This window comes from Pteropus medius, unplaced genomic scaffold (assembly GCF_902729225.1).
Source record: "Pteropus medius unplaced genomic scaffold, Ma_sr-lr_union100, whole genome shotgun sequence".
In the NCBI taxonomy this organism is placed as follows: domain Eukaryota; kingdom Metazoa; phylum Chordata; class Mammalia; order Chiroptera; family Pteropodidae; genus Pteropus; species Pteropus medius.
In genome coordinates this window covers 4,630,146-4,652,198 of record NW_024342466.1, presented here as the reverse complement: position 1 = coordinate 4,652,198, position 22,053 = coordinate 4,630,146, and the positions used below count along the sequence as shown (strand labels likewise).

The 22,053-nt window shown below is 57.9% G+C and overlaps 2 protein-coding genes and 1 pseudogene across 6 annotated transcripts in view; 1 reads left to right on the top strand and 2 right to left on the bottom strand.

Annotated features, from left to right (window-relative positions):
- The first annotated feature begins 63 nt into the window (after window positions 1–63).
- On the top strand, window positions 64–14,275 carry DTYMK (deoxythymidylate kinase). Of its 3 annotated transcripts, none has more exons than XM_039861398.1 (6): window positions 64–256; window positions 1,448–1,556; window positions 5,566–5,656; window positions 7,077–7,274; window positions 10,794–11,006; window positions 12,712–14,275. In XM_039861398.1, exons 1-5 carry the CDS (start codon window positions 127–129, stop codon window positions 10,983–10,985), a joined length of 720 nt encoding a protein of 239 aa, XP_039717332.1. In that variant the 5' UTR covers window positions 64–126; the 3' UTR covers window positions 10,986–11,006; window positions 12,712–14,275. The 3 variants fall into 3 exon arrangements, 2 of the variants coding, with proteins under 2 accessions (XP_039717332.1, XP_039717343.1); XR_005652492.1 differs by lacking the exon at window positions 12,712–14,275 and adding an exon at window positions 10,130–10,486 and having other exon boundaries at window positions 70–256; window positions 10,794–10,936; XM_039861409.1 differs by lacking the exons at window positions 10,794–11,006; window positions 12,712–14,275 and adding an exon at window positions 10,130–10,546 and having other exon boundaries at window positions 70–256.
- Window positions 925–1,043, bottom strand: LOC120601759 (uncharacterized; annotated as a pseudogene).
- Window positions 12,864–22,053, bottom strand: part of ATG4B (autophagy related 4B cysteine peptidase) — a 22,255-nt gene continuing 13,065 nt past the window's right edge. For all 3 annotated transcript variants that reach the window (XM_039861361.1, XM_039861362.1, XM_039861363.1), the window contains 6 exons: window positions 17,167–17,366; window positions 16,632–16,710; window positions 16,240–16,385; window positions 15,778–15,834; window positions 15,342–15,435; window positions 12,864–14,254 (listed from right to left, as the gene is read on the bottom strand). In XM_039861361.1, the coding sequence (XP_039717295.1) occupies window positions 14,181–14,254; window positions 15,342–15,435; window positions 15,778–15,834; window positions 16,240–16,385; window positions 16,632–16,710; window positions 17,167–17,366 (650 nt within the window). In that variant the 3' untranslated portion in view covers window positions 12,864–14,180. The remainder of the gene's footprint in view (window positions 14,255–15,341; window positions 15,436–15,777; window positions 15,835–16,239; window positions 16,386–16,631; window positions 16,711–17,166; window positions 17,367–22,053) is intronic.

Genomic DNA, 22,053 nt, shown 5'->3' with positions numbered 1-22,053 from the left:
CTGGCCAATCCGACCAAGGCTGGGAAAGTGCCCGCCATCCCGGCGCGCGCCACCGACTCCGGCCAATGGGAGCCCCGGGCGGCGGCGGGAAGGGGCGGTTGCACGATAGTTCGCAGGAGGCGCAGGATGGCGGGACGGCGCGGGGCGCTCATCGTGCTGGAGGGCGTGGACCGCGCGGGGAAGAGTACGCAGAGCCGCAAGCTGGTGGAAGCACTGCGCGCCGCAGGCCACTGCGCCGAGCTGCTCCGCTTCCCGGGTGTGTGGGCGCGCCGGTGGCCTGGCGGGCGTTGCGGGGCGGCCGGGCGGCGAGGACCCCTGGCGAGCGGTCGCGGAGCCCGGTGCCCGTGCCCTGCCCTGCCCTTCCCCGCGCCAGCAGCTTGCGGTTGGGCGCGGGTCGGGGGTCGCCTCATCGTGGCGCGCCGGGGACGAGGGGAAACCGAGGCCTCGGTTTGCCCGCGGGCAGGCGGTTTACCCGGAGCTCCGGCTGCCGTCCGTGCACACCGTCTAGCCGTGTCCTGTCGCTCAGTTTCGATGCATCTGCGCCTTTACTTTTGCACAACTCTGTTGACCTAGAATTGATGTGCAACGAAGTGCACATATTTGAAGTGTGTGGTTTGACGAGCTTCAACATAATCGTACAACCGTGAAACTGTCTTCACAATGAAGACTGGCCGTGTGTATATCTGTCACTCTCAAAAGTTTCCTGATGCTGTTTTGTAATCCATGTCTCAGTTTTTTTGGGTTTTTTTGTTGTTGTTTTTTTTTTTTTGCTTTTTGGATAGGTTTGTCCTCTGAGGAGTTTTGTGACATTGTTATTTTTTTACTTTTTCATTTTATTTATTTATTTATTTATTTATTTACACATTGCAAGGACCTTGTCAGCTTACAATCCCTTACTTTTTTATTTTATTTTTTAATTTTTTACTCCTACAGCACCTGGTATTCCCAGGCGGTCTCCCATCCAAGTACTAACCAGGCCCGACCCTGCTTAGCTTCCGAGATCAGACAGGATCAGGCTTGTTCAGGGTGGCATGGCCTTAGACTTTGTGACATATTTTTAATTTTTAAAGTAAAGCATGGATCTTGAAAGTGCTTAGTAAAATATCAATATTTAGATAATCAAGAGATGGGAAATGGGAGAAATGCCTTTCTGAATATATGTTCCAGTCTTTTAAGCCAACCCGTCTACAAGTCATAAATACCTCCTCTGAGGTAACTACATGCTACCCAAGGTTTTTTTCTCAAGTATCTTTGTCCAGGTGTGTCTGCATACTGCTGCCTTTTGTTAGGGAAATGCCTGTGGCTTCAGAAGAAGGTCTGAACCTGTAGATGTAGTACAATAACACAAACCTAGGCTTGAGTCCAGGACCAGAAGAAATTCAGCCCAAATGTATCCTAATTTAGACAGAAAACCTGACCTCACTTCTGTTTTTCTCTTTATTTTTAGAAAGATCAACTGAAATTGGCAAACTTCTGAGTTCTTACCTGGAAAAGAAGAGGGAGGTGGAGGACCACTCCGTGCACCTGCTTTTCTCTGCAAACCGCTGGGAACAAGTGTAAACGCTTTGCCCTCCTCCCCTCCCCCAGTGTGTTGCTTTCTCTTGAGGTTAAAGAGGGGGTGAATGCAGCCCTTGATTCTGGGTGCTGTCGCTTTACAAGGTTCTTTAATTCACTAGTCCTGTGACTAGAGGTCACATTGCTGCGCACTTCCCAAAGAGCACTAATTAATGCTTGTTTTTCCTCCTGCCTCTCCCCCACCACCTTGTAATTAATAGACTATCTTTTTTAGGTAGTGTCAGGTATACAGAAAAGCTGATCAAAAAGTACAGAGAGTTCCCCCATAACCCCTTCCTGTCCTCCTGTCTTTCATTAGTGTGTTAAATGTGTTACAGTTAATGAACTGATGTTGACACATCATTAACCGAAGTTTACAGTTCAGGTCGGCGTTTCATCCTCTCCCGCCCTTTTTTTTATTTTACATCGTCCTAGTAGATGCCCCCTTCACTCAGCACTTTAACGTTTCTCGAACGCCTGTGGTGTATGCCTTCAGCAGGTTTTGCTTCCGTTTACACCTTGGAGTTGTTTTGTTATAAATACATGGAACCCCACCTGCTTTCGAACTGCCTTGCAGATCTCTGACAGTTCCTCATTCTTTTCCGTTGCTGTCGTGCGTTGTCCACAGCAGGTATTGATGGCCTCTGGGTGGTCTTGCGGTGTTCCCCGTTACAGGCCAGGCTGCAGCCTCTCCTCGGCTTGGCCAGGTGTCTTGCTTAGAAAGGTGTTCCCCACTCCGAGTGGTAGATCCACATGAGACTTTTTATATCTAGCACATCTGGAATTTATGGACATAATGGTTCTGATTTTGCTTTTTGTGGCTTTGTAGGAAAGTAGTGGAGGCCAATTCGAATGAGAAATAATGCTGACTACTTCTAAAGTAGCAGTCTTGTCCCAGGTCAGCAGGTCAGCGTGTCCGGTCCGTCCCGTCTGCCCCCGCTCCCACGGCTCCAGCCACCGCTGTCAGATTAGCCTTCCTGAGACTTGAAAGTCCTCGGGTGAAGGCCACATGCCGAGTTAGCATCGGATTGACGTTGGTCTTGCTCAGCCCCTCAACCGGCTTCGTCATCAGCACAGAAGGACCCCTCTTAGGTCTGGAATGAGGGACACGTGAAGCTGGCCAGGCTGGCCTGGGAACGGGTGCTCGGTTAGCCCGGGCTTTCGGAGTTCACCTGGTACTGGAAGTGCTTTATGAGGAAACTGGTCATTTCCTCCAGCCATTTAGTTTTTCCCCCTTAGCTTTGCCTCATCTTAACCGGATCAGTTGGTGGCCCTTGAAGGTACCTCGCCTTCTCACTTCCGTGGGGTTCCCCTGCACAGAACGGGGGCTGCATTCACCGCCTCTTCTGTATCTCCTGCCAAAACCAGCCGACACACTGGGCCTCTTAAACGCCTCCGTGCAGGAACTCATTCCTGGAAATAAATGATTCTCTTCCCATGGCAATTTAGCAGTTTTTCTACTCTACCTAAACTTTATTTTTAAATAACTTCAGTCAACTACAGAAGTAAGAAAAGCACCAAGAAGCGCCATGTGCTGTTTGCCAAGCTTCATCTGTCATTTCACATTCTGCTCACTCTCTAAAAAGCGCGGGCCGTTTACTTTATAAGGTGCTGTGTGTCTGATGTCTCCTCAGGAGTAGACTGAGTGTGTGCTTTTGGCAGGAACAACACGGAGGTGACGTGGCGCTGGGGCCTCGGTATTGTGCCAGGAGAGTGCGAGGCTGCTTGGCCATCAGTCTCCCTGGGTCACCTGTGAGGGGTGCCAGTAGGTGACTGTCTTTTCTGTAGTCAACGGTTAAAAGGGGAAATACTACAAAACTATAAAATCTCTTTCGTTAGCAAACGTCGACCTGCTTTAGCGTTCGTTAATAATCCTGTTGAGACAATCCTTGTGATTTCAAGCGGCGATGTTCTAAGTCTGTCATTCTTTCTACCTTTATTAGTTGGCTTTCTGCCTCCCCCATTCATCATCCATCATCAGTGTAGACCCACAAATTCTGTTTCCTCAGTAGTCACAAGCCAGTACTGTCATTTGTTTTGATGTTTAGACTATTCCAAATTTGGCCAGTGGGAATCCCTTCAACCTGGCTCCTGTGCCCATCTGACATCTTCCCAGGCCTCCTTTTTCGAGAAGTTACTTTGGTATGGCAGGATGTACAGGCTTCTCTTGTGTTTTCTCCCACGTTGGCGCACAAACCAGCTGTCGTTCCTTCTAGTGGAGAGGCGCTTAGAAGCCCGACCTCTGGGTGCTGGCGTGCTCACCCTGGTGACCTTTCTGCATCTGTACCTGTTTATCTGCTTTAGCCCCTTATCTGGTTTCACTTTTCATGGCTGGAAATATTAAATGAAAAATTCCAGAAGTGAACAATTCCGAAGGTTTAAATGGCATGCTGTTCTGAGGAGTGCGATGGGATCTCGCACCTTCCTGCCCTGCCCTGCCCTGCCCGGGACCGGGACTGGCCCTTCGTCCAGCGTCTCCAGCTGTAGGCACTCTCTGTCCGTCAGTCACTTAGCAGGCATCTCAGTTACCAGACTGGCCTGTGGGGTCACAGTGCTTGTGTTCAGGTCACCCTTATATTAGCGTCCCCAAAGTGTAAGAGTGGAGAGTGACGCTGCCAGTTCGCATGCGCCACAGGGACGCTGCACCGTGCTTTCAGTAAAAAGGTGAAAGCTCCCGCTTTAAGGAAAGGAATTATATGCTGAGGTTGCCAAGGTTTACAGTAAGAATGAATTTTAGGTAATATATAAATTAAGCCTTATTATCTATGTATGTATAGGAAAAAAGGATACACAGGGTTTGGTACTGTCTGTTTTTGGGCATCCCCTGGGGGTCCTGGAGCGTCTCCCCTGCAGATGAGGGGGGCCACGGTACATACTTACACTAAAACTCGGTCCAGCACCACAGGGCACCTGGCGCCCAGCCCCTGCTCGGTCCTGCAGTCCACAGAGTTGGTCCAGAACTGCTGTCCATTCCCTGTGAGAGCCTGCATAGAGGTCAAGGGTGCAGGGTACTGTGGTCAAAGGTATGTTGGGGCAGGTTTTTTCCTTCCCTGTGGGGTATAGTTAGGGTCATTGGACACTGTACAATTTCAGGGTTTTTTCCCCATCCTTTGTCATTTAGGTTTTTGAATACATAAAACAAATGGACTAAAAGTCAAGCACACAAGAAAGGTCACTGGCCTGCTCTCGTTTCTGGCTCCTGCCCTCCCCGTGGGTAACAGTGTCCCCTCCTGTTTTGTTTGTTTTTTTACTTTTTTTTCTTTCCAAAATAAGCAGATTCGTGTGTCACCGATTCACCTTTCTTATACAAAAGGCCGTTGACTATGTGGACTCGCTCGTCCTCTTAGTGACACATCAGGAGATGGGGTGACGTCTGCTTGCGGCGTCGCATTCTTCACGGTTGCAGTGTTTTCTGTTTGCGGATCGGGCCGTTTGTAATAGTTTGCGATTACGAGTAACGCTGTGATTAGAGCCGAATCGTGCTGTTGGGGGGCTCTCCCCCCCGCCGCTGCTGTGTGAGCTGCTCCAGGTCACAGGTGTCAGGCACCCTTCTGTTCCCCAAAGTGCTTACATCAAGCCCTTGGCCTCTGCACATCCTCCTGAGCTCTTAGGGCCCGTGGCGAACCCGCTGTCACCTCCTGTCCTGCTTGTCTCCTTGCATTTCAGGCTTGAGGGTGAGCATCACAGCGTCGCCTCCTGCTGTGTCCACCCTTTCCGTAGTTCCCTGAGCAGGTGGCCCGGCCCCTCCTCCTGCCCAGACAGCTGAGCAGGCCTTCCCGGAAAACTTTATCGTCATGTCTGCTCCTCAGTGGACTTGTCCTTCTCATGTCGGGCTTTGCTGGGATTACCCATGTGACACCTCCCAGAGAGAAGGTCCAGAGCTTTGGACAAGCATAAGGTTACGAGTCGGTGCCCCATAACCTCTTTATCATGTTGATGTCTGAGTCGCTGGATTGCGATGTCGGGCGATTTAAGCCTGACCGTTGAACTGAAGCATTCTCTATTTTTTAGGCCGTTAATTAAGGAGAAGTTGGGCCAGGGCGTCACCCTCGTCGTGGACAGATATGCTTTTTCTGGTGTCGCCTTCACCAGCGCTAAGGAGGTGAGAGCTGCTTGGCCCCGGTGGGGCGGCGCGGTGTGGCGCGCTGTCCTTGTTGGCACGGAGCAGCAGCTGGAGCACAGGTGCCCTCCCATCACGCTGCCGGAAGCCTGGGCCTCGCACCCGTTTGCTAGAATTCGGTCTTTATTGCTAGAAAGAACATACAGTCATGTAGCTGCAGATTGTTTTCACAGGTTAACTGTATTTTTTCCTTGGACGGTGCATTTCACATCACACATTTTCACAGATGGTCTGTCAGCCGAGCTTTTTCAGCCCAGAAGGCGAGAGCGTCTGGGCTGCTTTGCTCCCGTTGTCCTGTCCTGCCTGTCCCAGGTGGCATGGCAGTGACTGCGCTGCCCCTTTTTCTGTTTTTTTTTTTTAGAAAGTTTCAAATATGTACCAGCAGAGAAAACGATGAACCACCCAGCACTGTGACCCACCATCCCCAAAATGACTGAATTTTACCTCAGAAAAGTTAGTAGTCATTCCATGATGTCTTCGTTTAGTCAGTGTTCGAAGTTCTCAGTTCTCTCTCAGAAGCTGTTTGATTTCTCTTGTGCTTTTAGTTAGGATGAATCAGAATCCAATCAAGGCGCGTACTTGAAATGTGTGTTAAATCTCTTTTCGTAGGTAGGTTCCCGCTTCTCTGATCCCTTGCGTGAAAACGGTTTTGAACTCCGTTTTTTGCAAGGTCAGCGAGCAATGGGCTGTCGGGGCAGGAGCACAGGCTCTTTGGTCATCTCTTTTCCATGGGAACAGCCCCTGCTGGTGATTCATTCATGGGCGGTTGGTTACAAGACCTTTTAATTCTGCCAGTTCCTCCCGCTGGCTGGAATCCCGTTTTAAGGGACAGTCCCTTGTGAAGCACTAGCCACTCAGGTTCTGTCTAAAAGGAGAACAAGGCAAGTAACTAACACGCCACGGGCTGGTTGGTCCCCTTCGTCCTCCCACCGGCTACTGAGTGGCCGGCGGGCTCCCGCTCCGCGCGGTGCGGTCCTCAGGCCAGCGGCCCGAGCGCGCTGCCCAGTTCTCGCCGTGCCGTCAGCTGCGCAGCCTGTTTCCTCCGGGAACGGGGACACTTAGGGTGAGCGGGTTTCTTCCCTCTTTGGAAGGGGGACGACACCCCGGCAGGTGTGTGAGAGGGGACACAACTGAGGCACGGTGGGCCTTGGGGGTGCCCGCCACGTGGCCTGTGGGGGGCTGCCTCAGCACGACCGGCTTGGGGCACACGGGTCTGGGTGCTTTCGGACGTGTCTGCAAAGTCTGAACAGAAGGAGATGCGGGACATGGGAGGTCTGAGAACGGAGCAGCCGCTGGGCATCTCAAGTGTCGGCACGTTTTTTTCCCTTTTTTTATGAATTGTAAAACCAACACGTGGACCCGCGTTGGGCTTTCTCTCTACCCATCGGTTTCTCTCTGCCAGAATTTCCACCTGGACTGGTGCAAGCAGCCAGACGTGGGCCTCCCGAAGCCCGACCTGGTCGTGTTCCTGCAGCTGCAGCTGGCCGTGGCCGCGGCCCGGGGCGAGTTCGGCCGTGAGCGCTACGAGAACAGGGCGTTCCAGGAGCGGGTGCTGCAGCGCTTCCACCAGCTCATGCGGGACCCGGCCCTGAACTGGAAGGTGAGCCCGTCCCGCGGCCCCGCAGCGCCAGGGCGCCCCTGGGTTCCCGCTGCAGCCAGCCCCAGCCCTCGGTGGCTTCTCGCAGCGGGTGAAGTGGGAGCCTCTGGCAGTCTGCCGTCCCCTGTCCTCCACTGGCTGTAGCTCTGTGGCCCTGGGCCACTCGTCACTCTCCCCTGCCGTGTTTGTCGGAGCAGCGCCTCAGCTTGCCGTCTGTGGCTAGCTACTCTCACCGAGAGTCGGACCTTGTGCCTTCCGGGGTCAGCCCTGTCTGCTCCCCTTCCAGTTTTTTAGGGTCCCGTGCTCTCCCCTCCACCCCGACGGTTCTAGGTGCAGGCTGATCCCGTGTGCTCGTGGGGCCCGAGCCGGTCTCCACACCGGCCCCCAGGCCTGGCGGGGCGTTCCAGCCCTGACATGTCCCCTTGAGCACTCGGTCACCTCCCTGTGCTCATCAGCTCCCTCCTGCCTCAGCGCAAGTTACGCAGTGCCCAACCCCAGTCCAGGAGTCAGTGTCCTCCCAGCAGATGCCAAAACTGGCCCCTTCTCCGTCCCTCTGCCTGTGCCTGATTCCTGCCAGCACCTTCTCAGGTGCAGCCGAATCCCCTCGGCCCACCTGTGTGTCCCAGCACGGCCAGAGGCGCCCGCCCTGGGCACACACCCCTCTTCTTCTGACGATGCTCACTGCCAGCACCACACCGCGTCCTTGCTGCCCTGCGGAAGGTCGAGGTGCTGGCCTAGGCTCCTGGTCCCGGCCATCTCGTCTGCTTTGCGCCTCTCTCCTCCCCACCTCTGCAGGAGCTGCGCGTGCTCGCCGCCCGCGGGCTCCCTCGGGCTCCCTCCCGGTGCAGCTTGCACCCAGCCTCCCGTCTCCTTCTGTGCTCAGGTCCGTGCCGAGCACATCTTGTCCGAGCCTGGGAGGAAGAGCCCGTCTTTCCCTTGCAGGAGCTCAGCACAGCGCGTCAGGCGACCTCCGTCTCTGCTGATGCGGATCACGTGAGACCCGGACGTCTGTCCCGCGTCTCTCTTGTCAGTCAGTTCTACACAGTTTGAACCTCGTTCTTAACATTTCACTGTCTGTGAGGGATGAGCCCAGACTGTAGGATGGGGACAGTGAATCGGGAAAGAGGCAGAGCCGTCACCCCCCACCACCCCGGCTTGCGCGTTTCCTCTCGGGCACCTTTAATGTTGCGTGTTTCTTGGCGTCAAATCCTCAGCTTCATTTATCCGGCAGTTTATGTTTTTAGCACTCTTTTCCAAACTTTTTAAGCAATAAGAAACTTGGAGAAAAGTTGCAAGTACAGTACAGAATCTCTTCCAAGGACCATTTGAAAATAAACGAGTACCTAACACCCCCTCAGCATGGGGACTTGAGCAGTTCTTACTGTCAGAATGGAGACATCGACACGGACCCTCCTGCTGTCAGGGCCCCGGGCCCATCCCGTCCCCGCGGGTCCCACTGGTACCTTCATGACCAGCGGCCCAGGCCACAGTCATGGCTCTGGTCTCCAGCCTGTGACTGTCACGACCTGGCATTTTTGACGGTGACAGCAGTTATTTTGGAGGTGTGTCTCTTTCACTTTGCTCTTTCCTCGTGACGGCATCTTTGGCACAGAGGGATGCTGGGTTCCCACCGCGTCCTGTCACATGGCGTAGTTTCAGTGTGGTGACGTTCACTTTGACCGCTTGGTTAGGTGGCACCTGCCGGCTTCTCCGCAGTGAGGTGACTCGTTTTCCCTCTGTAATTAGTAAGTGCTTGGTGGGGAGAGTCTGACACACGTAAACATCTCGCGCTCCTCAGACTCTGAGTGTGTTTACATGTTTGTATCTGTGTAGACTCATGTTATTTTTGCCATTTCCCTGTCTGTCTGATGCCCACATTGCCCGAGGTCTGGCTCACGGGAGCCCCCAAGCCCTTTGGCAGGTCCCAACTCTGGCGCTTCTGCTCCCAGCACATTAAGTCTTCCGAGTCGCCCAGTTCTTGCCCAGCCCACCTCCAGGGACCCTCTTGCGGAAAGATTAGAAGTCGACACGTGGGGACCTGGGGTGCTCGGTGCCATGTGGGTTACTGCTCCCAGTCTATGGGAGACCGGAGGTGGGCACACACGGCAAGCCACCCCCGAGAGCTGTGTGCATGGTGTGAGTGTGAGGGACAGTTCTGTGCGAGAGCTTTGTGGCTGGGATAGTGGCCAGCGAGCTGACCTTCCGGAAGGGGGCACTCGTGGGCTCTGTGGCGTCTGCAGGGAGTCACTGTCGTCCACACAGTCTGGCCCCACGAGATGGTCAGATTCTCCTGAGTGGGCTGCTCGCCGGCAGCTTCTCCAGAGCTGGCTGTCCTCGGCCCCACGGGGGCTGGATACTTGGCCGAGACCCTGACCGACGGTGTTAGGGGACACCGCTGCCTGTCTTCCTCCTCCTGGTGGAGACCCCTTTCTCATGGGCTGGCCTGGTTGTGACCGGAGGTCTTCATGCTTCTCGTGTGAGGGTGCAGCCTTTCAGTGGGAAGCTGCATCAGCGCTATGGGGACAGTCCCATCCACCAGGGAGGAGAGGGCGGAGCTTCGAGTTCCAGCAGCATCTGGGCGTGGCCAGGCAGGTGCCAGGCGCCTAGGTGGACACAGGCCCAGCGGGGTCATGGGTGAGAGTCGGAACAGAAGGCAAAGGGGCAGAACTGGGCTGCTGCAGGGGCCGGCAGCTGAGACCCAAGGACACAAGCAGAGCCCACCCTCCCCAGCTGAGGCTGAAGGTCAGAGAAGGAGCGGGGTGACGGGCCCCAGGGGACCTGCACCATGTCCTCCCACACACCAAGAGCAGTGAGAAGCATTAACCATTCTCTGTCTCCTGACCCCTGTGGGGGGACAGGTGGTCGACGCCTCCAGAAGCATCGAGGACGTCCACGAGGAGATCCGCGTGCTCTCCGAGGACATCATCTGGGCCGCCACCCAGCAGCCACTGGGGGAGCTGTGGAAGTAGCTGGGCAGGGGCTCTGTCCCCGCCCTGTGCTCCTGCGAGGCGGGGCGCCTGCGGACTGCGTGGCCCCACTGCATGGAGTCCGGGCTATGCACCGCCAGCCTCTCATGAGCCGCAGGCACCCATGGCCCACACCTGGCGTGTCGGCCAGCCCCCCTCTGCCCTGTCACCTTGAAGGTGCCGGTAATGACTGCTCATCAGCGTGTCCGGGCAGCCAGTCCCCGCGGTTGCGTGGAAGTCACTGAAATGGTAATCGGTTTAAGCCCCCTGCATTTCTCACAGGCAGTAATAAAGTGTAGTTTGGAACTGTGTCGTGGAGAAGTTTGATTTGATCCCTTCAGCAGGAGGCCTGGCGCTGTCCCACCCTCGCCTGGGAGTCTCGACCAGGCTCTGAGCGCCTCGCGTGCCGGCCTCCCGGGCCTGGGCTGGGCCGTACTCCAGTGCTGTAGTGTCCTGTCTGCCCGAGCACAGCCGGGCCAGCTTTGCTGTTCTCTCTGCGGTGACCTTAAATGCCAGGTGTGTAACTCCATGCTCTCTGACTTTGAATTGCTTTCAGGTGGCAGTGTCGACACCTCCCAGGAGAATGTGCCGGCAGGGAGCAGTGTGGAGCGCTGGCTGCAGAGGGAGGCAGGCAGGGTTCCTGTCTGCCCGCCCTGGGGGGCCCATGAGTAGGGACAGCAGCAGTGGGTCTCAGCGCCCTTCCTTCAGAGGCCAGGAGACTGGATTGAGGTGTGACAAAGCAATGTGACGCTCGCTTTGACATCAAGTTGTAAGTGGGCACGGGCTCGGGCAGAGCCTGCGTGTGGCTGGGAGGGTCCTCACAGCAGCAGCGCCCAGGGTCCTAGCTCCCCCAAACACGCATGGTCCACTCTTGTCCGGGTTCCACAAACAAGGCTGCCTGTTGTGTCCACAGTCACTCAGCAGGTGGGCGTGGGGCCAGGTTGTGCCAGGCTGCCCAGCCTTTGGTCCTGGTCCCTGCCCAACACCTCGAGAGGACAAAAGAAACAATGGGAGGGTGGCCCGTGTCTGCACCAGAGCTCAGTCGGAGTGAGGTCACGCGGGGCAGTCCTCGGGTGCGGCTTTCTGCTCAAGGGGTGTGAGGGGCCCTTGAGGGTCGGCCTCGGGCATCTGCAGTGGAGAGTTTGGTTACGTCCACCCAGACAGAATTTGAGGACCCACAACTGAGTGACAGCAATCAGGAATGGCACACAGCTGTGTTCACGGCCACAGGTTGCTCACCTGCCCTTCATGGCTTCACGTGGCCAGGGCCGTGTGCTGTGCATAGGTGGGGATTGACTTCCTGAGACGAAACCAGTGGCTTGTCTGCCTCTGGTAGCTCAACGTCACCCTGGGGGGGCGGCCAGGCTGGCACTTAGTGAGTTGGGTGGGTGTTGGTGGTGGGCCCGGGCTCTGTCCCCCGCGCCTGCACAGGCCAGGCCAGGGCTGAAAGTGGACCCCTCAGCTGGAGCTGGGACAGGCTGGAAGTGACCAGAACTTTCTCTGGCTCAGGTCAGGACGTGGGGGCGTGGGGGAGGTTGCAGTACAGACCACTCAGGTTGGCTGTGGGGTCGGAGGTGGCAGGAGTTGAGCGGAGTCCCACGGGTGGTAGGCAGTAGGACTGGGGCAGAGACCTCAAAATGATCATGGCCACCTGAACTTAAGTGATGCGGCAGGTGTGAAGCAGCCGGTCAGGGCTGCAGCGGCTGGCAGTGGCCTCCACTGGCTTTGGTCTCCCCTCCGAGGAGCCTGCCAGGCGTTGTGGCATGGTAGCGGCCCCCATCCTCAGAACCCATGACCAGGGCACCTGCATGGTAGAGGGGACTGTGAGGTAGGAACACCCTAGGTTGTCCAGGACAGCCCCAGATGCTGTCACCAGGGTCTCTACCTAGGGCGGGAGGGGCTGAGCCGGAGGGGACAGGGCCACGGAGGACAACGGAGTGATGCACATGGAGGGCTGGCTCTGGAGAGGGAGGAAGGGGCTGTGAGCCAAGGAATGTGGGCAGCTTCCAGAAGTTGTAGAAGGTGAGTGAACATTCTCCTGGAGCCTGCAGGAGGGGCCAGCCCTGCTGACCTTTTGGTTTGACCTTTGCCCTCGAGATCCTGAGAGTAAGTCTTTGAAGCCACTGGGTGTGATTTGTTACAACACCAGGGGCTACTGGGGGCATTTTCCAGGGGCCACGACGGGCTCCTGAACCACCTCGCTGGGGACCAACAGGGCTTCCCACGTTCCTGTCTGTCTTTGACCCCTGCTGAGCAGGCTGGAGGTCACTCCCCCACACGTCCCACCAGGGCTGCTCGGGTATGGAGGGCAGACTGGCCAAGGCACCAAGCAGTGTCGGTCGGCATGGAGGTCACTGCTCTTCACAGTGACTATAGCTAACCTGACAGCCGGTGTTCCCTCCAGCCCTCCCGCTGAGGAACGGCTCACTGTGTTTTCCTAAGACTTGGCAATTCCTTGTGTTTTTTGCTTTTAGGACCCCAGGAGGCCAGTGTCACAGCTCACAGAGCCACGTCAGAGGCAAGCTATGCCTGCCAAGTGTGGGGGAGATGGGCTTGCCACAAGTCCACAAATCCTGAGAATCTTCCAAGTATAACTCGAGGGAAAATGAAGACAGAGACAAACTTCGTTTTCTACTGAAACTGTTATTTGCCATGAAGAACTGCAAACTATACCACTAAGGATGAACAACACCCGCTTCAGTAAGCCTTTTTCAAAACCCTAAGAGAAGCCCCCCTTCGGTCACACTGCCACCCGCCTCTACTGTCCCTACCAACAGCGGGAGCTGCAGCAAGACCCTCCTGCCCCAGCCCGCAGGGGGCACGTCACGAGATGCTGAAGGAACGGAACGCCCCAACCCTCCCCACACACTCTACCTGCGGATGGAGGTGGGCGGGGGAGTCAGAAAAGCAGAGAGACCACTCGTGTCGGTGACAGTCGGGGCCTGGGCTGTCCTCTGCTGCCTCGTGGGCTGGCAGGACATTCGGGGACAGCAGCCACGCTCCAGCCCCCGAGCTCGTTCACAGTCCTGCTGGGGCAGAGGGCAGACGCAGGCCTATGTGCGCCCTGGGCCCTGACACCAGGGTTCCAGGTGGCAGGTACCGACGGCTGTCCGTGCTGAGGATCATCTGGAAACGTCCCCTAGCGACGCGAAGTGAAGGGGCGCCCGTCCTGCTCCGTAAGCTGAGCATTGTACCCTCTGGCCACAAACCACCTGAAGCCTCGGGGGATGCAGGGCAGTTCCGAGGACAGTCGGAGGAGGCTCCAGTGGGCATGGCCGGCCCCCACTCCCCTCTATGGGCCCGAGGATCACAGGCTAGGGCAGCGCCCCCATGCCCCAGGGGAGGGGGGACGGTGGTGGCACTGGGGCATCGCGGCCTGAGGAAGGCAAGCCCCTAGGGATTCACCTGTGGCTCCAGGAGAGCCCGTCTGTCCCGCAGATCACATGCAGGTGGCGACTTTGACTTGCACCATGCCCACCACCTGCTAGCTGTCCCCTATAGCAGGACCCCAAGGGCTGTGCAGAAGGCAGGGAGGCGCCATCCAGGGCGCACGTGGCGCCACCACAGTTCTCCACGGGGACTCGGGACATGCCCAACAGAGATTCGTGTCTGTGTGGCTTCAAATGGGACTTTAATTCCAAAGCAAAACCAGAACCAAGAGCCCAGAGGACGCAGGCGACGCTGACGCAGGCTGGTGGGGCGCAGGGCAGCTCCGAGCTCCCGGCTGCAGCTGCGCTGCTTCCTGTGGTGGCTTCTCGCCTCCCCGTAGCTGGCGAGCGAGCGTCCAAGCGAGCCGCCCACACCTGCAGTCGGGCCCCCGACAGCACGGTCCCGTCCAGGGCAGGTGGCTGATGGGTGAATGTGCAGTGCCAGTGCCCGGAGCTGGGCTGGCTCTGAGATGCCCCCAGTGGCACCAGTGCAGATGTCCCCAAAGGCAGGACTTTCAAAGGGACAAGATTTCAAAGTCTTCATCTTCTGAGTCAAAGAACCTTTCCAGTCGCTCTACATCAGAAGAATCTACAAAAAAAAAAAGACAAAGCTTCGTCAGAGCCCCGCGCAAGCAGATCCTGGTGAGAAGCACCCACCCTGTGCCAGGCCCACTGCCCCGGGCATCCTGCCCAACGGTGCTTGCTCAGGGGTGGCCTCGGGGTGGCGGGAGGCAGGAGGGTACAGCCGTGCTGTCTGAGCTGTGTGGCCTCAGGGGGGGCTGAGCAGGCCAGAGCCGGGCAGCAGCGGAGGGAGTGGAGAGAAGCCCAGAGGCTCTTGTACAAAGAGGAGCAGCAGACACACCTCTCACCACAGCCCAGAGGAAAGTGACAGAGCTGAAGATAGAGGCCGCCACCCCGAGAGGGGGCGCCAACCCCTGTGCCCTCTGGGGACTGACAGGGCATCTGTCCTGAGTTTCAGTGCCAGCATCTCGACGCTATGTAGCTTCCCTCAGGCAGAAGACTCTTCCCAGAGAGAAGGGACAGTGCTGTCACTGTCCTCCTAAGTGTTCACAGAGGGGGGACAGCAGCTCTGTCCTTGTCCTCGGCGGTCTTCATGGAAACACAGACGGAGGCATGGGCTGGACGTCCTCATGGCCTTCGCCAAGTGCCCGTTTTTCTGTGCCACCTGCTCGACGCCCCTTGAAGGAGGTGTGGGCTGGCACGCAGGCCCCAGGCCAGAGCACTCGGCAGTGGGAACGAGGCCGCCTGTAGCTCAGTCCACAGAGCACAGCTGGCGCCCGCGTGGACAGCACTGCGTTCTCACAGAGCGCCTCACGTGTTCTGGTCCCCACAGAACCCTGGGACCTGTGGGGAGCGCACCCAGACCCTGTGTGTGGAGCCAGGCGACTGCACAAGGGGTGAAGAATGGGGGGTCAAGCTGCTGCACCCAGGGTGAGGAAGGAACACTCAGCAGAATCCCTCCCATGCAGCACACACAAATCAAGTGGTCGCATCTGGGGTTCATGCAAATCTTAAAGGTCAAAAGCAAGTGGAGCTGGGCCTGAGAGGCAAGAGACAGGCAGACAGCATCACACAGACCACGCCTCAAGCAGCAGCAGCACAACAGGCAGTGCCACTGTCCCCACCTGAGATGTGGCCCTGTGGCCTCGGCTCACCTAAGGACAGGTTCAGGACATCGGGACAGGCCAGGTGGGACGGCTGTTGCTCCACCAGCTCAAACATGGGCAGGGCGCCTCCGAGAAGCGACAGCTGTCAGCAAGACACAGCCATGAGGGGGCGGGCACAGCCCACGGGGGTGCAGCCCAGACACCCCACCCCGGAGATGGCGCTTCGAGCGGAGAACACCCTGGGGCCAGCCCTCGCCACACGAGGCCGGAGAAGCCCCAGTTCAATCCCTGAGCGGGGTCAGTTCCCACGTCCTCCATTGCAACGGGGGCAATGCCAGAAGCAACGACCAAGCCAGCGCCACAGGACACCACACAGACGTGGGCAGGGCACTGGTGGCGTGAGTGAGGAGGCTGACGCCAAACCGGAGCTGCCCGACTGGCCCAGAGCCCAGCCCGTCCACGTGGACGGGGAGCCGCCACCCACCTTCTTGACTTGCTGGCACCAGTCGTCAAAATCATCCTCGGTCTGGCAGAAAAACCCCTGGAATGAGAGCGTGGTGAGCAGGGGGTGGACCAGGCGGGCACTGGGCTGCACTGGGGCAGGGTGGAGGTCATGACCTGAAGGGGGGGCGGGGAAGACCACGGCGCCCATGCTGGACGCTGTTGTCATCCACAGCCAACCGTCCTCAGTTCCCTGGCCTCTGCCCCTCTCCGCCAGCGCTGTCCACGGCTGGACCTCGGGCCCCTGCCCCGCCTGCCAGGTCTGGAGCTGTGCACCTCAGGGCAGCTGGAACTGGCAGGGTGGGGTAGGGTGGGCGTGTCCAAGCTCAGCCCCGCCCCACGTTTCCCACAGGTTCAGCAGTGCAGGCCTCTAGGACCCAGGTGCCCAGGAGCTCCCGGCCAGAGGAGACGGCGGGGGGCGGGGGGGGGGGGGGGCAGGACGCACCACGGCAATGGAGGGGTCAAGCTCCCCGATGCGCATTCTGCTCGGGGGGTGCTGACAGTGGAAGCTCTCATCCGGGATGGAGCGGCGGTCGGCCACCTCCACCGCCGGTTGCGTTGTGTGCGGGTCCAGGTAGATGAGCTCCTCACCTGAGCACGACAGGGAGTCAGCAGACACGGGGCCGACACGGGGCCTCCCGCCCCACCCAACCCCCTTGCCTGGACAAGCCAGGCTGGGGGAAGGGACTTCCAGGTGGGACAGGTGGTCAAGCTGCCTGTCCTGCGCTGTGGGGGAGGTGGGGGTGAGGCAGCGGCCCCTTAGGCCTGCCCGGCTGACCGCTCCATCTTCCCTGGCTTCCAGCCCCAGGGGTGCCACCACGAGGACCCGGCACTCACCGACGTAACCGATGAAGTAGTGGGCACTATTGGGCTTGCCTCCGATCACGCCCAGGGACTGCGGCATCATGAAGCAGTGCTGGCGGAGGGGGAGCGAGGCGGCCGCTGAGCACAGGCCGACCAGCGTGCTGGCCAGCTGGGCCCACAGGGCGGATGTGGACCCACCCTCAACGCTGGGAGGGCAGGGGACGTTGCCTCCAGGAGCCTCGTCAGGGAGGGTAGGGGACAGGAGCCCCGTGGCAGCCGGGCCTGGGAGAACCCCGCGCAGAGAGCGGGCCTGAGCAGGTGGACGCGGGGCAGCTGTGCACTCCCAGGGCGGGAGAAATGGAGGCAGGTGGCCAGTGGGAGCAGGGCTGGGGACGAGCAAGCTCTTGGGGCATGGGGCCAGCGGGAGGGCTGCCAGGATGCCCAGGTGGAGGCCGGGGGTGCATGGGGCGGTCAGAGGGCTGGGGGAGCGGAAAGTCTTTAGCACAGAGCAGGACTTTGCCCCCCCCAACCGCTCAGGGAGAGCCACGCGGGCTCGGCGCAGACTCACCTTCAGCGTCCCCACGTAGGCCTCGTTGATGTCCGTGAGCCCCAGGCGCAGGGGGATGAGAAGCACCAGGGGTCTCCATGGCGGCAGTGGCGGCCTGTGGGTGACCTCGGCTCCAGCAGGGACGCCATTACAGTGCCGGTCGGCACCTGCAGGAAACGCGGCGGCCCCCGCACATGGAAGGCTGCTCCTGCACGACCTTCCTGAAAGGAGAGACGGGCTTTTTGGGGTGAAACAGAAGTACCCAGAAATTCACCCAAAGCAAACAAGCCCCAAACTGTTCTGTGAAGGGCATGAAACAGCCAAGCACTTAGAATATAATTCAGACTTGGAGAGGAAAGCACAAGATGGGTTCTGCACCCAGAGAGAACAGTGAACATTTTCTGTGCGCGCTCAGATGAGAATTTTTATTGTGAAGTAAAGTAGATGCAGAAAACGTGCCGAAGAACACTTCTGTGCACCTCAGAAACCAGGCCTGGAACACGTGGCCACCGGCCTGGCCAGGTGCAGCACTGACTGGTCCCCAAATTCCTGGGATCCCTGCTCGGCAAAGATGGCTTCACAGGGCTCTCCGTGAAGCCATCTTCGCCGAGCAGGGATCATAGGGATCACAAACGTTTAGGCGACATGTCTTCTGTCTAAACACACGGGGTAACCCTTGAGCAAACTCGTGACCTTGGGCACTGCGGCCAGGACAGACACACACTCAGGCCAAGCCCAGCCGGCGCCCAGCACACGGTCTCCAAGCCCCTCCCTCTCCACTGCAGGAGCGGGCCGTGGGGAGACAGCTGACTGCGGGCCAAGCAGGGAAAGGACGCAGGGGAATGACAGGGACAACGACACCATAGGCTCCTGAAGGGGCGCCCGCCAGCCAGTGACCGCAATGGTTGACACACACATTGAGTTAATAGGGCCTGTCAACGTACTGGCCCCAAAATGTCAAACGTAAATAAGGACCCGGCTGAGGGCAGAGAGGGCCAACCAGCAAGTCTGGAAGAAGCCACCAGTTCAGACACCTACGTCCTAAGGCAAAATTTCCAGAGTACTAAGGGTTCCCTCCAGCCACTCAGTCACCAGGGAAGCAGAGACAGTGCACTAACCCGAGGACCCAGGAAGCGGGCTGACAAGGAGCAGCCCCCTGCGGCGACGCCGAGGACACAGCTGCCAGGCAGTGCTCCCAGTCCAAACATGCAACCCAGAGGCCATCATGAGACTAAGTGTGGGGCTGGCCTGCACACTTCGAAACCGTGAAGGCTCAGAGACGCCAAGAAGACAGCAAAGGGAAACTAGAAAGGCATGGCTCCCTGACCACAGGAGGCTGGGCAGACGACAGCGACCCTCCAGAGGGCGATGGCGAGGCCCGGTTTTCTGAAGGAACGCACTCGTCCTTGCCGAGGCCTGTGACTGCCTGTTGTGGTCTGGACGCAAACTACCTACGATGGCGAGTCGTGCTGTGGTTTACCAGACTGGGGTTCCTCAGGCCGCTGGAAGAACGAACTGGGGGTGGAGGTTTTCCAGCTGTGCCTGGGCTGCTTCATCTTTGGGACGCTGAGATTTGTAAGAACCACACACTCGGTGCTCGGGGAGCTGAGCCCTTTGGAGTTTCCCAGGTGCCTACAGCATACAGCTGTTACCTCAGGGGACTTATGGGAAGCCCCTAAGGACGGGGGCCGGTTGCCAGGGGAACCAACCATGGTCACAGGGTTGGAACTTCCAGTCCTGCTTCCCTACCCCAGACGTCTGGGGGTGAGGGGAAGGACCCGGAGATGGGAGTCCCATGACCCATGGCCAATGCTTCCATCGCTTGTGCCTCCATAACGCAGCGTCCAGACACCCAGAGGACGGAGTTCACAGGGCTTCTGGGCTGGGCCTCTGCAGACTCAGGGCAGCTGTGCCTGGAGGGGGCCTGGAAGCCCCCGCCCCGTGTGTCCCTTCCACCTGGCTGTTCCAGACTTCCATCCTTGCGTGGCAAACCCATGACCTGGGGAGTTGCATGCATTTCTCAGTTCTGTGAGCTGCTCTAGCAAATAAACTGCATGCGAGGAGGGGGCTGCTGGAACCGCCCATCCGTAGCTGGTCAGTCAGAAGCACACGCAGGTGACACCTGGACTTGCTATTGGCGTCCAAGTGGCGGGGAGTGTGGCACAGCCTTGTGGGACTGACGCCTTGTCCAGGTAGATGGTGTCAGAGATGATTTGAATGGGAGGACGCCCAGCTGCTGTCACGGTACTACTTGGTGCTATAGGGAAAAGCCCACACATAACTGGTGTCAGAATTTTACCTTCTAATTCCTAGACAAGGGTTTCTGGGCTTTTGCTTCTCCCCGTGCATGGCTGTCTGGCGACCTGCGTGCTGCGGGTTCAAAGGGCCACGTGGCTGGCATTGCTGCACAGGTGCAGGAGGGCCCGGTCTGTCCCCGTGACCTCCGCGCCTCTTCCCGCTGCTCCTGCCGCCCTCTCCCCATCGGCCTGAGCTGCATGTCCCCTTCCTTCGTTCGCACTTCCCACCGCCTGGCACCAGCACCCAGGGCACGGGTTTTTCTCACCTCACCACACATCAGACTCCAGTGTGTCATCTGTTAGCCTGACCTCCTCTGACCCAAAAGCTAAGACAGAGGTTTGAAGTTTTGAGGTAGTAGAGTTTTGTCCTTTCTTCTACTTATTCTGCGTTGGTTTTTATGTAAATGTTCCCTGGGCACTTTAAAAGAAGTACATTCTGCCACAAAAATGCGGGGCTTGACGTGCATCTATTAAACTCTTGTTGTGTTACTTTGGTCCTCTGTAATGTTACTTTTCTCCTGGGTCTGTCCTGTGTTTTCTGTTTATGTGCCATAGTTTTGCCTGGCCATCTGCTTTGCTCTCTTCTGCTCCTGCCGTCAGGTGCTTCGCCCCTGCACCCTTCTGACTACTCTCGTATTCAGTCTGTGCTCCTCTCGTCCCCTGTGCTCACTGCCAGGCTACTTCTGTCAATCTGCAGTTCCTCCCTAAGTTCAGTGACTCTCCATCCTCTATCGTGCTTACAGACGTATGAATCTGCCCATGTTAAATGCTGGCAGGGCCTGCCCTGGCCGTCCTGGCTGGCCCTCAGAGGACAGGGACACCCAAAGAGCAAGGCCTCCCCTCACGTGGCACGCGTCCCGTAAAACCCGGCAGGCACGTCGTAAGCTGCCTCGTTCCCTGGGGAGGGGTTCTGATGGGTTTGCTGACGTCAGTGGTCTCTGCCTAGAAACCAGGAGTCTCTGCTTGGCCAGGCTCTGCTCCGCTGCACCCAAAGCTCCCCTCCCCAGCCTGCTGCCCTGGGTGACTGAGCGGTGGGCTAGAAAGGCAGCCAACCTGTCTTTGCTGAAGCCTGGAGCTTCTGGGGCTCCTGAGGCCAGAAACAGTCAGTCCGGGCCGTGTGGGATCACCTCCGTGGACCCTGCCATTCCCCAAACTGCGTGCGGGAACCCAGGCATTGCTTCCAGGCCCGGGGTCCTTGCTGGTGGTCTGATGGGATTCTTCCTAAGTTCAGGTGCTGGACATCCTGCACTTGCCTCTGTGACACGCATGCATCACTTCTGACTCAAGAGGGGAGGGCTATGCAATGAGATGGCCTGACCGTGGCCAGGCAGCCCCATCCTACAGGGGCCTGTGAAGAATGCAGGGTTGACTCGCGAGCTCCTCGCACAAACCCCAGGCCCACGTCTCGTTACGGTTCTAGCACTGCCGCTCTGGACGACCGAGACGCCCGAAGAGGCTGCAGCCAGCATCCAGGCACCGTCGAGTCGCCTCCAGGGCCCCCACTAGTGCCACACGCCCCAGAGGACGGAGGTTCTGGACAGCAGCTTGTCCCCTGCCCTCCCTGGCCGTGGCACTGGAGCAACCAGCCTCCGGTTTGAAGCCAAGGGCTGGATGAGTGGCTGGGCTCGCTCCTGAGGTGGTGAAGGACACGGGCAAGTGGGTTCTCCCGCGCTGGGCGGAGGACAGGAAGGTGAGGTGGGGGACGGCGTGGCCGGACAGCAGACGGTTACGTTTCCACTGACTAGAGAAAAAGCTCACGATGCTGTGTGTTTTTTGAAAGATAACAAAACACTGGAAAGAAGAGCGCCTAAACGTGAGCGTGAGCTACTTCTGAGCAGTAACGTCGAGTGATGTTTTCCCCTTTTCCGTATGTTTTCTCTCTTTTTCGTACATTTCCTAAGTTTCCAACGTTTTAGAAAAATTTCCAGAAATACGATGCAGAGAAAGGCAGAAACAGAAACACGTCACCCTGTGACAGTCCAAGTTTATCAAGTCCTGGGGGACAGTCACATCTCGGCTCCCCAATCCTATGCTGAGTGTCCCCAAAAAGAAGAGGAAGCATGGGGCCCTGTCGCTGGCAGGGATGTGACGCCCCCACTCCACGGCTGCAGTTGTGTGTGCAAGATCTGCCTGTAAAGTCCACGCCGCCCTGCAACCTACACACAGAAAATGATGTCACTCAAGGCGCACGTCTCACGCAAACCTGGGCTCAGGGCCGCAGTCCACGTGTGCAGCTTCAGTAAAACGGGGGTCGAGGCAGCTTCGAGAATTCGTTGGAAAAAGGTGCTGCCGCATACAAAATTCAATAAGGCATTAAATAAACTAGAGTTCTGTCAGCTTCCCTGCGTTAGAGAACAGAAAGCACGAATTCAAAACTCACAAGAGGCTGTTTCGCCAAACCAAGCCCCCGCTCCCCTCTGCGCTAAGACCTCGGTGTGCCTGGACCCCTTCAGGCTTCCAGGAACCTTCCAGAAAGAGGAACAGAGCTACATTCCCACTGCACGTTCCACCCTGGCTCGAGGTGGCGGAGTGGGCAGTTGTCCCTGCCTTTGCTGGCGGTGCACCGGCGCACGTGAACACGAACACCTGCACGAACGCGGCCCAAGCCTCG